Source organism: Pelophylax lessonae (assembly GCF_965119305.1).
Source record: "Pelophylax lessonae genome assembly, chromosome: 1".
NCBI lineage: Eukaryota > Metazoa > Chordata > Amphibia > Anura > Ranidae > Pelophylax > Pelophylax lessonae.
In genome coordinates, this window is record NC_138768.1 from 77,423,330 (window position 1) to 77,440,671 (window position 17,342).

Sequence of the window (17,342 nt, forward strand, 5' to 3'; positions counted from 1 at the left end):
AAGTGCATCGGGGTTGCCATGATAACGTGTTTCGCACGCATTCACTTTATCAAGTCACGGGAATGCTGGCACCAACTACTTGGTGTATATACTATCTGTAAATTAGTAAGAAAGACAGAAAAGACAGAAAACCTATTCCCAGAGCGCTCCGGTCTTGTCAGGGCGATCGGCTCCCAGTGCTGCAACATCAGTGGACCTTGATTTTTTTTGTTCAGTAATTTTTATTGGAAGGTTTACAATACAAACTAAAATTTAATAATATGGTAACTAAATTGTGGACTGGTAATAAAGAGTATGGTAAAAAGTAAACCCAATTATAGGCTTTTGTAGTATAGAAGGATGAGAGTGGAGTCAATTCCCACTATAAAGCAGCCTTCCTCAACTAGGATTCCAATGATCCCTGGGATTCCTCAAGAGGTTGTTATTGGTTCAATAAATAATGAACAATTTCTATCTCCCAGTAAGCACTGAAACCAATAATATTTTTAGCTGTCTGAAAGGTGGCCAGTCTTTCCACATCAATTTTGTAAGGGTCTTTTTCCCACTAATCACTAATCTAAGGGACCACTACATTAGCTACCAATGTAAGGAGCTTTTTTCACTAACCATTAATGTAAGGAGGCATTTCTCCACCATCTATCAATGTAAGGGATCATCCTCTATTGACCAGCAATGTAAAGGGGTCATTTTCCACTGGCTACTAAGGTAAGGTGGCATTTCTCCACTAATGTTAGGATGTTCAAACACTATACAGTTTTGTCTTTTAGAGCAGGGTGGTTTTAAATAGGTTGGGAAAGATGGCCAGACATGATTAGATGAATGTATAGATGCTACCACAAGATGTGTAGTGTGAACGGCAGAAAGAGAGTGGGTAAGAGAGTCGAAACATAAGAAAAAAAGTTCATAGAAGAACAGAGTGGGCAAGAGGGGAAAGGGAAGGATAGGGATGTAAGGGAAAAGGGAGGGGAGGGAGGAAAGATAAATGATGGACACAGGTGGGGGGGGGGGGGATTCACTGGAGGACAGTGAGTTTTTATGCAAGGTGTTCTTTAATAATGCTAATAATTGTATATCTTATAGATCACATAATACACAGCCAACTGGGATCTATGGAACAGAAACTACTGATGTGGTATTTTGGTTTTATTTTTGTTTAGTTAGCAACAATTATACAGTCAAAATTGGCACTTTTGTACTATTTGGAAACATTATGGTATAACCTAGAGGTATACCTAGAGCTACATCATGCTATAGGTAAAGAGCAAGGATGATATGCAGAATGCTGCCTTAAAATCTAATTATGGCTGTACACAGTACAATGAAACTGATAGTGATGGTTTTGATCATCCCAAGACAGTTGTGGAATTAAAAAACAATTGTACTGGGTCAATCAACTGTGTTTTACACCATTACATGTAGACTGATCACAAGTAATTCACAAAGACACGTAAAAAAAAAAAGCCATCAATGGACCCTGTGAGATTATTTCCTGCCACAGCCTACTGACTTTGGTTGATCAAAACCATTACTGTCTATCGCTCGTTGCTTGCCCATTAAATTGTTGAACGTTTTGTTGAATCGAACGTTGATCATTCAATTATATCGCACCTAGTATGGCCATCATAAGTCTTTGGATCACAGCAATGTCCCTGAGGTTAGTGATCAGTGGCTGCAAATTTCACTGACACTTGAGGTATCCATGTTGTTGTAAGCACAATTAAATCATCTTTATTTCCGATACACTGCCAAGTTTCATTAGTTCCTCTTTAGTTTTCCGGGAGAACATAATTTCCTAATAAGAGCCCTGAAGAGTGTTACAATGAGGTAGATGGCCACAGTGAGAATGATGAAGAGGAAAAGAATGACATCCAGCAGCCAATATTGATACCAGGGCAGTTTGTAAGAATAGGGATGAAGATGACCGCCTCCACCCGATTGGATGATGTGCTCCACCCATCTCACTAATTGCTGGTCTGGAGGAAAGGGCTGTGACCTCCTAATAGCCTGTAACTTCATTGCTGATGTCTTGTAACTGTGAACACATAACATAATACAATCAGGGTCAAGTATAATGCTTTTACTACTTTTTTCTAAAGCGATTTTACAAAAAAAAGTCAAAGATGAATTCCAGGTATGGCAGTTTTTGCTAGTATGTACTGTATATACCATACCTGTGTGATCCCTCTAGAAGCTGGAAATCAATGTAGTGGCTATGCTACTCCAGTGATCTCCACTAGCTTTCGGATCCAGTGCCAACCAGCTGCCCTGCTACAGCTGCTCACAGCACATTCTATGTCAGTTATAGTTATCTGATGTTAAACCTCACGGATATCAGATGTATGTTGATCAGTGCAAACCTCACAGATATCAGATGTATGTTGATTAGTGCAAACCTCACAGATATCAGATGTATGTTGATTAGTGCAAACCTCACAGATATCAGATGTATGTTGATTAGTGCAAACCTCACAGATATCAGATGTATGTTGATTAGTGCAAACCTCACAGATATCAGATGTATGTTGATTAGTGCAAACCTCACAGATATCAGATGTATGTTGATCAGTGCAAACCTTGCAGATATCAGATGTGTGTTGATCAGTGCAAACCCCACAGATATTACATTACCAACAATTACCATTTATTTTCAATGATGTGTCGAATGCTGCTTGCAAAGTTGTCAGCCTTAAGTTGGTCAGGTAGAATATAAGTTCCCATTTGTTTGGCTTTTACTCTGACCATGTTTTCTATCTGATCCCCAAAGAGCGGAATCCCAAGAACAGGAACACCATGATACACAGCTTCCATTAAACCGTTCATTCCTCCATGAGTCACAAAAAGACGCAGTTTAGGGTGCCCTAAAATTGGTAAAGGCAATACAACAAAATCATTCTAAGCAAGGAGTGGCAAGGGTAAGTAGTAGGGAGGGGTAAAGTGCAGTGGGGATAGGAGAAGTGGGGTGGGGAAGTGAGTAGGAGAAGGAAGGGTGGGGAGTGAGTAGGAGAGAGGGTAAGATGCGGGAGGAGAGTAGAGTGGGATGAGGAAGGGAGGGGTAGGAGGGGGGTTATGGTGAAGGAGGAGAAGAGCAGTAAGGGGAGGGGAGAAATGAGGTAAGCAGGGGAGAAAAGATAAAGAGGGAGAGGAGATTTAGGGGTTAAGCTGGCCCGAGATGGCTAGCCTATGGATTGAGGATCCCAACCTCCCCTCCCCTCCTGAAACACTGTATTCTGACATCGGATTCCGCTTCTGTCAGGTTACACTGATTAGCGGTCACAGTGTATTGGCTATTGGTTTTCCAACTTTCTCCTTCAAAAGAAATTAATCATATGATCAAATTTGTTGAGCGGTGACAGCTACACACTGATCAACGTTCAGGTGGCCCCTACTGAACCAGATGAATGTCTATCCATCTAAGGCCAGTCTAAGGGAAGGGGTGGGGTGGGAGAAAAGTAGACAAAGAAGGAAGGAGAAGGAAAGGAGAGAGGAAGGTGGGAGGGAGAAAAGAATAGGAGAGGAAGAAGAGAGCAGAGTAGAGTAGAGTAGAGTAGAGTAGAGTAGAGGAGAGGAGAGGAAGAAGAAAGGGAAGGAGAGAAGAAGGCAAAGAGAGGAGAGAAGTGGACGAAGGAGAAGAGGATAGGGTGAAGGAAATAGGGAGAAGCGAAGAAGTAAAAACTAGAACAGTGTATACATTACTTGTAATGAATATGAAAGTTCATGACCACAGAGAGTCATTTATATTTTTAACTAGACAAGCAGGCCTAAATCACAGCAATGCCTGTTAAAAATTCATTGTGATGTTGTTTAGTCAGCCTGAATGCTATAGATCAGCCTTTCTAAAAGGTTCCATGAAATCTTAATGTTCTTCAAAGATTTATTATTCCTTGAACACGGAGTGGTGGTCTGATCTCCTTTCTGTTGGTACCTGCATAGATGTGGCACCAATGTCACTAGGCAGAGCTAGTAGCTTAGGGCCAGAACAACCTTTCCTCTCTTCCCCCAGGCTGTAACCACAAATCCCAGTTATATTTTTACTTCCCTTATGGGGGCCCTTCCACTACTAACTACTGAGTCCATTTTCCTGCTGACCACAAATATAAGAGGACATTTTCTTACTGACCACTGATGTTGAGGATGCACTACAATTGTCACTGTCAATCAATAATATTTATTTAAATGTTTGTTATTGAAAAAATTTAATTGTATGCAGCAAGAGAGTGTTTAAAAATTATCCACTCTGGGTGTCAAATATACTAAGTATATCTAATTCCTTATTCTTTTTTTATTATACCTACAACTTGCAGGAGTTCCCTGACACTTGAGTATTATATTAGTGGTTCTTCCATGACACAAAGGTTGAGAAAGGCTGCTAAATATATATATTTTTTTCTAATTTTTCAGACCATTAGCATGTTTCATTGATATCTTTATGTATCCATATCTACTATAAATTATTCATTTCTGCTTAAATAATAGTACAATTGTTACCCAGTAAATCATTCTGTGGCACCCAGTCCATAATTTTCACATTGGGAGCAATTTCCACATCTTGTGGCCAATTTGACCTCTGATACCTCCAGATCACCTTCTCCTGAATCTTAGCAAATCCACCATTCATCTCCTTGAGGAATTCCACTACAGGGAGTGAGGACAACATTGATCCCAGAGTAACCACAATGAAACCAGCATCCCCGGACTCAGATATAAAGTCTTCCAATTCCTAAATATAATGAAAATAAATTTCATTTGTCAGTGAAGAAATGTCTGACTGGATTTTGAACCATGAATCCTTGACACATTTAGAGTGGTTGTTAAGCCACTTGCATGACTTTGTATAATCCTCTTTGTTTCCGAAGCTTGTGTGCCTCTGTCTATATGTTTTATATAACAAATGCTGTATATACTTGATTTCAGTGTGCTGCTCAGTGATCACATGATCGGTCGGCTCTCTCCTCTCCCTGTCTGACAGCTAGAGTGGGAGGGGCCGAAAATCCCCCACTGACGTCACTCGGGAGGAGAGAGGGAGAGGGAGAGAGAAAGACGGTCGGTCACGTGATCGCCGAGCAGCACACTAAAATTAGTTATATAGAACATTTTTTTTTTAACACAGAGACAGAGGCACACAGGCTTAGGAAACAAGGAGGATTTTAGAATTAATTAACAGTTATTTTAGCAGCAGGAGGGGCGGGCCATGACATGGAGCTGACAGGCAGGTAGGGGAGGGGGGAGAGGAGGACACAGGAGGGCAAAGAGCAGGGCTGCAGATGATGAAGGCACGAAAACTGACCACGGTGTCAGGGCTGAGCAGCCATGATATGCCGTGGTCAGTTTACAGGGTGGAGGGCAGAACCAGGCAGGATCAGCCAGGTATTTTAGGTGATAGAAGGGGCCAAATTACACAGCGCAAATGCTGTGCTGCATAACATGCTTTAAGGGAACAGGATTCATTTTTTTTAAGGAAGAAGATATATTTCCAGCAGACACTAAACAGGTCTATACTGTATTACACAATCCTGCAGGCCAGTAAAACACATTAAAGAGTATGTAAATCCAACATTTCATATTGTTGATATGTGCCAGCTGTACCATATACTTGTATGAAAACGTATCCTGTTCTCTTTGTATTGCTTCCTTGGTGTGAAATCCCTGTGTCCCTGCCAATACCTCTGCTTTCCTATTAAAAAGCATGAGAGCACAGCGTGGTCAGTTCTCTATGCTGGGAACTTAGCCTGCTCTCCTCCAATGATCAGACTTGTCCTGAAAGTATGATTTGATTATTTTTCTTGCAACCACGGGTGTTGATAGGGGAATAACTTGCACAATGCTATTGTGTTCTCCTGGCGAGGGGAGAACACACAATGATTAATGCTAGTGGCTATAGCCGCTGGCAATAATTGAATGAAAAAGCCAACAGGCAGGTTGTACCATGTTGATCGATTAATAAACTTGGGTACAATCAGCCTGCCCATTCATGGTTCAAATCTCAGCCAGTCCCTGCTAAACCGGCCAAGATTAGAACTATCTATATTCGGCTTTAGACCCTTTTGATTAAGCTTGTTAATCTCTCCAGGGACCAGGAACAATAATTGCATTTGCAGCTCTGAGCTCTCATTTGACATTGAAACTATCAAGGATGCCGAGAATCATTTTTTGTAAGTGCTGGTGACCCTTTCAAACATCGGATTGAATTTAGGTATTTTTCCACTTTTAATCAAGTTTTTTTTACTGTTGCTTATTTCTGTTTTGCAATATGCTTTCTGTAAATATTTTCTTTCTTTTCATTAAATGATAGTTAAAAACATTGGGCTGACTTTCTGAATGGTCTAATTAGAAATTTAAAAAAAAAGGTTGCCTTTGAAAGGAGCTACCATAGTGTAAACTCTGTTACACGCCTATCTGGGCATGGCAGCAAGGTCAGAAAAGTCGGAATTGCAACAGCGGATGCTGTGAGTGGGCTTGTCTCCATTAAAACATATGGTGGCAAATACCATGTGTGTGCACAAAGGATTAACTGCTCAGTTTACCTCCCTCAGTACTGAACTACAAAGAGCTGTGTTGTCAGTTTTTATCTAAAGAGACACTCAGATTTTATAGCCTGAGGTGCTGGCTGGGATGACCAAAAAGCACTAAAAGCAATACATATACAGTTATACAGCTAAATAAATTCTCTGCCTTCAAAGGGTGATCTGTGATTAGTAACCACGGTTGTCTTCTATGCATCTGACTTCAGCTGTTCTTGATGGGAATTGTTGCAGGGGGTATAGGATCAGTGTCAACAGAAACCTCTGTAATCCTTAACCACTTAAGCCCCGGAAAATTTTACCCCCTTCCTGACCAGGGCCTATTTTGCGATTCGGCACTGCGTGACTTTAACGGACAATTGCGTGGTCGTGCGACACTGTACCCAAATGAAATTGACGTCCTTTTTTTCCCACAAACAGAGCTTTCTTTTGGTGGTATTTGATCACCTGTGCGATTTTTTGATCATGCGTTATAAACAAAAAAAGAGCGACAATTTTGCAAAAATAACAATATTTTTCAAATTTTTTTATATGAAATTCCCCCCCAAAAAATGTAAAAATCTAAATTTTTTAACATTTTAGGCCAATTTGTTTTCTGCTACATATGTTTGGTAAAAAAAAATTGCAAAAAGCGTATTTTGATTGGTTTGCGCAAAAGTTATTGCGTTTACTAACTAAGGGAATGATTTTTGTTATTTTTATTGTTTTTTTTTTTAACGTGTAATGGCGGCGGTCTGCGATTTTTTTGCAGGACTGCGACATTGCGGCGGACAGATGGGACCCTTGACTGACATTTTTGACACTTTTGGGGGTACCAGTGACATTACTACAGTAATCAGTGCTATAAATATGCACTGTTACTGTAAAAATGACACTGGGAGGGAAAGGGTTAACTTTATTGGAGAGGGAGGGGTTAAGTGTGTCCCTAGGGGCTTGATTCTTACTGTGATTGGATGTGGCTGTGTGTGTGTAACAGCACAGATCAATGGTCCTACATAGCAGGACCGTATGATCTGTGCTTTTACACAGGGGAGAATGACAGGCGGCTTTGTTTACATTAGCAGCCTGCCTTTCTCCCTCTCCACCCGACGATTGCGAGTGACCGGCGGACATCGGGTCCAACGGTCACACGCGCGGGCTTCTTAGGGAACGAGTGGGGGCGGGAGCGCGCCTCCGGCGGCGCGCGCTCGTCCCCTATTGTCTCCCAGGCTAGTGACGTACCGGTACATCACTTTGCCTGGGAGGGGCTGACCGCCGCCGTATATAGTGGTTAAATCGATTCTAAAGGTTATGATTCAAAAAAAAAATAACAAACATGTTATATTTAAATGCTCTGTGCAATAGTTTTGCATAGAGCAGCCCCGATCCTCTTATTTTTGGGTCCCCTGCCAGCGGTCCTGGCTCCTCCCCCTTGCCAAGGGCCCCCAAAAGCAAGCCTCTTGCTATGTGGGCACTCCCAATTCTGCACCCAGAAAGTGTTTTATCTTAAATGCATAAAATGAATTAGGGTAAAAAAAACTTTTGCCTTTAGAATCACTTTAATGATACAGTACTGGATTTGTGTTGTGTTCATGGATACACAGAGATTTTCTATGTTTAATTTGCCACAAGAGCCCCCCCAATAGGGCCCTCTCTCCATTCCCTCCACCACTGACAGCAGATTCAGGTAAGTTAAAAAGGGCATAGGAGGAATTTTAAAAAAAACTGCAGATTGGTCAGAAGTTTAGAGGGTGTGATGCCTGGAGATGGGCTTTAGAATTGGAAGAAGAAAAATGATAAAGTAAAATGAAGAAATGCTAGAACCTCTCCCAAGTTTTTTTGCGGTCTGTCTTTCTGTTCTATTGACCCCAGTCCCCTTTATTTCTAGTCCTGGTGGTGAATCACTGTTTCCTAACTAATAAAAATAAAAGCTTTTGCGTGAGTTGGACCTGAATATTCTTTTACTTGTATTAAAACAGAGGTCATTCTGCCATACTCACTTGTGATATTGGTTTTACAGGTTTGGCCAATAATCCCCCAATGTACTGAACATGAGGCAGAAGTGGACGAGGAAACTCAAGGGTGAAGTCTACATTGTACAGCCAGAGCTCAGCTTTCAAGTGAAGATCAGCTATAGTTGGTCTAGATTCAGCAGGAAAATGTTCTTCGATGACACCATCAAAAAGGGAGTCCATCTTTGCTTGGAATATTAATGAAGCCAAGAACACCAACGTGTTCTTTATACGTCCAAAGAAATCCATCTGGTCGGTGAGCTTCGTCTGGAATAATGGAATGTAAGACAAAGGACTCGGCATTCCTACGCGGTTAGCATTGACCATAAATGTAGGGAAGAAAGCAATGAATGGGAGTCCCAGCTTCTCACAGACCAGCATTGTGCAGGGATCGAATGCGTCTACAACTGCAATGTCATAATGTTCCTCCTTCAAAAAGTTCATGATTTCTGACTGGTGTAATGTCACATTGCACTGGTAGGACATCTTGTTCATTAATGTCAGGACGGTCCACATTTCAGTTCTGAAAGGAAAATGAGACAATCATGGGAATATTATGATAATGCATCATCCGTATTGCGTTCCAGGAGGGCTCATTAAAGACTTCTTTAATAGCTGAGAATGTGACATATACATAGGTTGGAACCAGCACATTGAGGGGACATACCCAATCTGTAGATGCTGTTATCCAAAAAACTTGAACACTCCAAATATGGAGAGCATCAAGGTGGATTTAGCCTGTGATCTGACAGAGAAAGGGATGTCCACATATGCACTTCAATAGGGACATGTACTGTATATAGTTGGTACAGTATTATACAGTATTACACATGACTAAGGCACCCCAGATGTAATTTGGACACTTACCATAACCCTTATCCCAAATCCCAAACCCTTTCAATAAACTTCTTGCAATAAATACACGGACACCTTTATTGGAGTAAAATTGGCCAACGTGGCCATTTATTAACCAATAACAAAATATATATAACACGTTCCTTATAACAGGAACCAAAATATTATAATAAAAGATAACATAAGGCTGCCGATCTTTGGAGGCCCCAAATACCAAGTACCATTTGTGTATCTGTGTAACTCTTAGGGCTCTTTCACACGGGCGGTCCGATCAGATCCGCCTGTCAGTTTTTTAGGCGGATCTGATCAGATCCTCCATGCAGCTCTATGGGGCAGCGGTTGTCAGCGGAGGTCACCTCCGCCGACACCCGCTGCCATCCGCATCCGATCCTGTGCTGAAATCTGGACGGATGGAAACCCTATTTTTCCATCCGTTCAGTAATCGGAGCGGAGCGGATCTGATGAGAGCGGACAAGCGGTCCGCTCTCCTCCGATCCCCCATAGAGGGCAGCGGGTGCTGAGACACCTCCCTCTCCGCTCTGCAAGCGGAGACGGAGCTGTCATCCGCCCGGCTCAGCGGGGATCGCGGATCGATCCCCGCTGAGCAACACGGATCCACCTGCGGAGGCGGACCGTGTGAAAGAAGCCTTAACTGTCCCCAGCCGCAGCACCGGCTCGGGGACGACCTCAACACACAGCAGATACCTTCCAATTTAACCCATCTATTAACTGGCATTCCCCAGGTGACTCCATACCTTAGATGGGTCCCTCAGCTGCTAAGTACAGCAGGTTTTACCAGAAACACCTCCAAAGACCCCCAACCAAAAATCAGCAAACAAGCACATGAAACAGACATTCCAATGTAGGGGCGGGCGGGCGGTAATGCTTCTTCACCCACGCTGAACTGCTGCCCGGGAAAGAATGCAGTGAGCTCACTTCCCCCCCCCCTCTACAGCCCCTCCCTTAACTGTACCTTGACCAATAGAAGGGAAACCCCCACGACTGCCAAACTTGTTAACCCTTGCTAGGACAATTCCACTGCTGGCCAAGTCATGCTGCCCTGCGCTTATTTCTTTGCTCTTTTGCTCCGGGCTGTACTGTCTCCAGTTAACCTCTCGTGTTAACCTGTCATTGGTATTACATGGATGTCAACATGCAGATTTCTACAGGGACCACCAAGACCGTATATACATAGCTTAGATGTCACCTAAATTATTAGGAGCCCATTCAGCAGGTGACCATAGCAAAAAAGATAAAAAAATAGTCCATGCACTCAGATGGAAATTCAGATTATAAAGGCTTCATGCCAGGTGTAAAAGCAAAAGTCCATCCAAAAGACTATGGAGAACAACGCCACTGGATCAAATGGGAGAAAGACTGAGGTCTAATATACAATCTCAGAAGTATTGGCAGACAGTTAACTTAACAGAATGGCACCTTGAAGATCTTTTAAGTTGAGGTTTAACCCAAAACTGTGCAGTTTCTAAAAACAGTGAACATCGAGATAGTGGATCATAATAATAACAAACTCCAGCAATACACATGTGAATGGAATGGTGATATAATTTACCATACCTGCCCTGTAGAAATGCCTTCTGGATTTTTATAAGTGTATCCATAAATTCTTGAACATATTTTTCATCTAAGGAAAATGTGGTCACTGGATATGGACTTGCTGGCTGCTTGTAACCTAAACATCAAAAACAAAGCACAGTTTCTTAGAAGTTTGTACTGTGGCAACTATTTTCATAGTGGCTTCTGCAGCCAATACCACTGATATAATAGTCCCTATGCACACTGGGTGTTTTTACATCTGCTTTTACCAGCATCAGACTTTTTTTTTGCAGCTTAAAAATGCCTTTCCATGTTCTTCTTTGGCCTCATGCACACACAGGCTTTTAGAAGTTGTAAGTGGCATAGGCATTTTCAAGCTACAAATAAAACCTAGGTCCAGCGCATTCTGAGGACCGGGGTTACAGCTGTAAAAACATCTGATGCTGCTAAATGCGACTTAATGCTGGATAACGTGTCAAGTGTTTGTTTTTTTGACATGTCAAAATCAATAAGAGCCTATTGATTTGAATGGAAGCCACATCCAAGTCGGATCATGATGATCCAACTTGTGGTGCGACTTGTGCTCTGAGGATCTTGAAGGGGAGCCCCACGCCAAAATTTAAAAATAAAACGGCGTAGGGTGTCCCCCAAGAAATGACCAGACCCTTATCCAAGCATGCAGCACAGCAGGTCAGGAAAGGGTAGGAGAACAAGCGAGCAGCCCCCCTCCTGGATCATACCAGGCCACACACCCTCAACATGAGGGGGTGGGTGCTTTGGGGCAGGGGGGCCCCTTGAGTCTGGTATAGAACCTCACGCCAAAATGAAAAAAAGAGCATACCAGACCCTTCAATCTGGTATGGATTTTGAGGGGAACCCCCACGCCTAAAAAAAAAAAAAAGAAATCCATACTACCAGACCCTTATACGAGCATGCAGCCCGGCAGGTCAGGAAAGGGGGGGAAGAGCGAGCAACCCCCCCCTCCTGGACCATACCACGCCCTCAACATGAGAGATTGGTTGCTTTGGGGCAGGGGGGGGGCTCTGCGCCCCACCCCCCAAAGCACCTTGTCTCCATATTGATGGGGACAAGGGCTTCTTCTCCACAACCCTGGACGGTGGTTGTGGGGGTCTGCAGGCAGGGGACTTATTGGAATCTGGAAGCCCCCCTTAACAAGGGGCCCCTAGATCACGGCCCCACCCCTATGTAAATGAGTATAGGGTACATTGTATAGTGTGTAGTGTATAAAAAACAAGAGATGGTTTTGAAAAGTTGGAAAGGGGCCCTTGTCCCCTTCAACATGAGGACAAGGTGTTTTGAGGTGGGGGGGCGTGCAGAGTCCCCCCTGCCCAGAAGCACCCACCCCCCCATGTTGAGGGCATGTGGCCTGGTATGGTCCAGGAGGGGGGGGGCACTTGCTTGCTCCCCCCGCTTTTCCTGACCTGTCGGGCTGTATGTTCTAATAAGGGTCTGGTGTGGATTTTGGGGGGGACCCTACATAGTTTTTTTTTTATTTCATTTTGGCGTAGGGTTCCCTTTCAAGATCTATACCAAACTCAAAGGGACTGGTGTGGACCTTGGGTGGGACCCCACATTGCTTTTTTTTTTTAATTTTGGTATGGGGTTCCCCAGCAAGATCCTCAGAGCACCACAGGTCGGATCATCATGATCAAATTTGGATGCAACTTCTATTCAAATCAATAGGCTGAAAGTCGGATCAGTTAAGACGGCTCTCATAAGGAAGTATTGATTTTAAATAGAGGCAGAGAAACGCTGCTAAAAGCCAATGCAAATAAACGTGCATTAATACCAATGCAAAAATCTACTAAAAGCAAGATTTTACAGCCGCTTTTTGCTGGCGTTGGTAGTGTCTTTGCAGCTTATTTTTTCTAATGCCCTGTGTGCATGGGGACATACTCTTCAGACTGGTTTGAGTGAGTGGTGACCAGTTATGCAGGCCCTGTTGGAGGATTGGACTGATGCCTGTTTGATCTACCATTATTAGTGGATGGAACCATATCTTAGCACCCACTGCGGAACTGAACTTTCCAGGGACTGGGCTTGGACCATGAGTGTGTGAGGCCTTGCAAAGTATTCCGTTGCTTTCTTCCGTGCCATGTAAGAAAGAAGAACTGACCAGTGGCGGCCTGTCTATAGGGGGCGCAGGGGCGCCGCCCCCCCCCCCCAATCTGTGGGCAGAGAAAAAAAGATTTAAAAAAAAAATTCTATTTTCAGCCCACTAGGGGCGCCGGGCCTAGTGGTGGGTATGGGGTGGGGTGGGGTTTTTCACCCCACCTTCGGCGGGCAGAGGCGCCGATTGGCGGCCTTCTGGGGGTCATCGGGGCGCAAAGCAATGCGCCCCGACACTCCCCACTTTAGTGATTTCCTGCCTGTGGTTGGTCCAGACTCCAGCCTGGACCAATCACACAGGAGGACATCCGGGGGGGGGGCGTGTCTGGCTGCAGAGCGGAATTGCCGCATAACTCCACCCTGCTCCGCTTCCACGGGTAACCCAGTGACTCACCGCAGCAGCCCCATACGTCCACAAGCAGGAAGACACCCCGCCTGCACCCACTGAGACATGACAGTCACACGCCGCAATTCGCAGCCATCCGGTCCGGAGCCAGACGGCTCACTGATTTCTTCATGAAGCCGACAGCCCGACACACACTGCCACTCAAGATGGCGCTGACGAGCTCCCTCATCCCTCCACACCGCAGCTCAGCACTCATGATCCACCCTGCGACCCGACCTCGGATATGGAGGACTCGGCACAGGACTCCCCCACTAACACCACGGAGAGAGGTAAGAGGGCTGCAGCTTCCCCAGCCACTTCTCTGCATTGGGGGCATGTATGCTGGTCACTACATTGGGGACACGCACGCTGATCTCTGCATTGGGGGCATGTATGCTGGTCACTACATTGGGGGCACGCACGCTGATCTCTGCATTGGGGGCATGTATGCAGGTCACTACATTGGGGGCACGCACGCTGATTTCTGCATTGGGGGCATGTATGCTGGTCACTACATTGGGGGCACGCACACTGATCTCTGCATTGGGGGCATGTATGCTGGTCACTGCATTGGGGGCATGTATGCTGGTCACTGCATTGGGGGCATGTACGCTGGTCACTGCATTGGGGGCATGTATGCTGGTCACTACATTGGGGACACGCACGCTGATCTCTGCATTGGGGGCATGTATGCAGGTCACTACATTGGGGGCACGCACGCTGATCTCTGCATTGGGGGCATGTATGCTGGTCACTACATTGGGGGCACGCACGCTGATCTCTGCATTGGGGGCATGTATGCTGGTCACTGCATTGGGGGCATGTATGCTGGTGACTGCATTGGGGGCATGTACGCTGGTCACTGCATTGGGGGCATGTATGCTGGTCACTGCATTGGAGGCATGTACCCTGGTCACTGCATTGGGGGCACACACGCTGATCTCTGCATTGGGGGCATGTATGCTGGTCACTGCATTGGGGGCATGTATGCTGGTCACTGCATTGGGGGCACGCACGCTGATCTCTGCATTGGGGGCATGTATGCTGGTCACTGCATTGGGGGCATGTATGCTGGTCACTACATTGAAAGGGGCATGTATACTGATCACTACATTGAAAGGGGCATGTATACTGGTCACTACATTGAAAGGGGGCATTTATACTGGTCACTACATTGAAAGGGGGCATGTATGCTGGTCACTACATTGAAAGGGGCATGTATACTGGTCACTACATTGAAAGGGGGCATGTACGCTGGTCACTGCATTGAAAGGGGGCATGTATGCTGGTCACTGCATTGAAAGGGGGCATGTACTCTGGTCACTGCATTGAAAGGGGGGGCATGTACACTGGTCACTGCATTGAAAGGGGGCCTGTACTGTGGGGTTTGTGCTAGGGGGCCTGCACTGTGGGATTAGTGCTAGGGGGTCTGTACTGTGGGGTTTTTGCTAGGGGGCCTGTACTGTGGGATTAGTGCTAGGGGGTCTGTACTGTGGGGTTTGTGCTAGGGGGCCTGTACTGTGGGGTTTGTGCTAGGGGGTCTGTACTGTGGGATTAGTGCTAAGGGGCCTGTACTGTGTGGTTTGTGCTAGGGGGTCTGTACTGTGGGATTAGTGCTAAGGGGCCTGTACTGTGGGGTTTGTGCTAGGGGGCCTGCACTGTTGGATAAGTGCTAAGGGGCCTGTACTGTGGGGTTTGTGCTAGGGGGCCTGCACTGTTGGATTAGTGCTAGGGGGTCTGTACTGTAGGGTTTGTGCTAGGGGGCCTGTACTGTGGGATTAGTGCTAAGGGGCCTGTACTGTGGGGTTTGTGCTAGGGGGCCTGCACTGTTGGATTAGTGCTAGGGGGTCTGTACTGTGGGGTTTGTGCTAGGGGGCCTGTACTGTGGGGTTTGTGCTAGGGGGTCTGTACTGTGGGATTAGTGCTAAGGGGCCTCTACTGTGTGGTTTGTGCTAGGGGGTCTGTACTGTGGGATTAGTGCTAAGGGGCCTGTACTGTGGGATTTGTGCTAGGGGGCCTGCACTGTTGGATAAGTGCTAAGGGGCCTGTACTGTGGGGTTTGTGCTAGGGGGCCTGCACTGTTGGATTAGTGCTAGGGGGTCTGTACTGTAGGGTTTGTGCTAGGAGGCCTGTACTGTGGGATTAGTGCTAAGGGGCCTGTACTGTGGGGTTTGTGCTAGGGGGCCTGCACTGTGTGATTAGTGCTAGGGGGTCTGTACTGTGGGGTTTGTGCTAGGGGGCCTGTACTGTGGGGTTTGTGCTAGGGGGCCTGTACTGTGGGGTTTGTGCTAGGGGGCCTGTAATGTGGGGTTAGTGCTAGGGGGCCTGTACTGTGGGATTAGTGCTAGGGGGTCTGTACTGTGGGATTAGTGCTAGGGGGCCTGTACTGTGGAGTTTGTGCTAGGGGGCCTGTACTGTGGGGTTTGTGCTAGGGGGCCTGTACTGTGGGGTTTGTGCTAGGGGGCCTGTACTGTGGGATTAGTGCTAAGGGGCCTGTATTGTGGGTTTTGTGCAAGGGGGTCTGCACTGTTGGATTATTGCTAGGGGATCTGTGCTGTAGGGTTTGTGCTAGGGGGCCTGTACTGTGGGGTTTGTGCTAGGGGGCCTGCACTCTGGGGTTTGTGCTAGGGGGCCTGTACTGTGGGGTTTGTGCTAGTTGGCCTGTACTGTTGGATTAGTGCTAGGGGGGCCTGTACTGTGGGGGTTTGTGCTAGGGGGCCTGTGCTGTGGGGTTTATGCTAGGGGGCCTGTACTGTGGGGTTTGTGCTAGGGGGGCTGTGCTGTGGGGTTTATGCTAGGGGGCCTGTACTGTGGGGGTTTGTGCTAGGGGGCCTGTGCTGTGGGGTTTATGCTAGGGGGCCTGTACTGTGGGGTTTGTGCTAGGGGGTTTGTGCTTGAGGGGTTTGTGGGGGGTTTGTGCTTGAGGGGTTTGTGCTGGGGGGGTCTGTACTGTGGGGTTTGTGCCACTCTCAGTCAGTGTATCCCATAATAGGGTGTCTCTCACAGTATATCCCATAATAGGGCCCCTGTTCCCTATTATGGGATATACTAGTACTGATGGACCCCTTAATATGTGATATATTGGGAGAATTTGTTCACGCAAGCAAAATACAGGGGACAAAATGGGTGGAGTCTATAAGGGGTGGGGCTTCTGAGAAATGGAAGGGGTCAAAATGGAAGGGCGGGGTCTTGCGCCCCACCATCTTAAAACTTCACCAGCCACCACTGGAACTGATGGAGGATAATCAGTGTTCTGCACTATTTCCCTCAAAATGACTCTGATGTAATTACCAGGACATGTTTTTCTGGTGGATGAGAAGACATGTTCCTTCTGGTTTGAGGCCTGCTGAGGTGGTCTTTTCAGTGACCACAGGAGTTGGCAAACTCACACATTATTCAGGTAAACATAAAACTGCGGCATGCAGTTGCACTGTGCTGCCAACGTCCTGTTCTACAAAGGGTACAGACAGCAATATAATATTGAAAGAGGTTCTAACCCTTCCACATTCTACAGAAATCTAAATTAAAAAAGTTTTGGCTAGAGTTGGATGCTATATAACTTTTAACATATCGTTTGCACAATGCTAAACAATTATCTGATTTACACTTATCCGGGTAATTATCTCAGAGATCTTGTTCATTTTACTGTACAATTACCTGGAGGCATTTGGTCTGCATACTGTAGGAACATTCTCACTTCATGTCCATTGTTTTGGAGGATCCGGGAGACCTCATCTATCAGGAGGTAATGACTTCCCCCTGGAAACACAGAATGTGAAGTCGACATCATTGGACTACAACTGGAGAATCTCACAATGAGGAAAGCAATGCAAACCTGATAGAAATTCTTCTACAGAGAAAAATAGAGAGTGTTGTCATTACTGAGTATGATCCAAATTAGAAGCTGTA

General features: G+C 45.7%; 1 protein-coding gene across 1 annotated transcript in view; it reads right to left on the reverse strand.

The window, feature by feature from the left end:
- Positions 1 to 1,488: 1,488 nt before the first annotated feature.
- LOC309558292 (UDP-glucuronosyltransferase 3A1-like) overlaps positions 1,489 to 17,342 on the reverse strand; it is a 36,332-nt gene continuing 20,478 nt past the window's right edge. Inside the window, exons 2-7 of the mRNA XM_082261346.1 lie at positions 17,091 to 17,192; positions 10,940 to 11,054; positions 8,498 to 9,032; positions 4,486 to 4,717; positions 2,639 to 2,858; positions 1,489 to 2,032 (exon numbers count right to left, since the gene is read on the reverse strand). Of these exons, the coding sequence (XP_082117472.1) occupies positions 1,756 to 2,032; positions 2,639 to 2,858; positions 4,486 to 4,717; positions 8,498 to 9,032; positions 10,940 to 11,054; positions 17,091 to 17,192 (1,481 nt within the window). The 3' untranslated portion in view covers positions 1,489 to 1,755. The remainder of the gene's footprint in view (positions 2,033 to 2,638; positions 2,859 to 4,485; positions 4,718 to 8,497; positions 9,033 to 10,939; positions 11,055 to 17,090; positions 17,193 to 17,342) is intronic.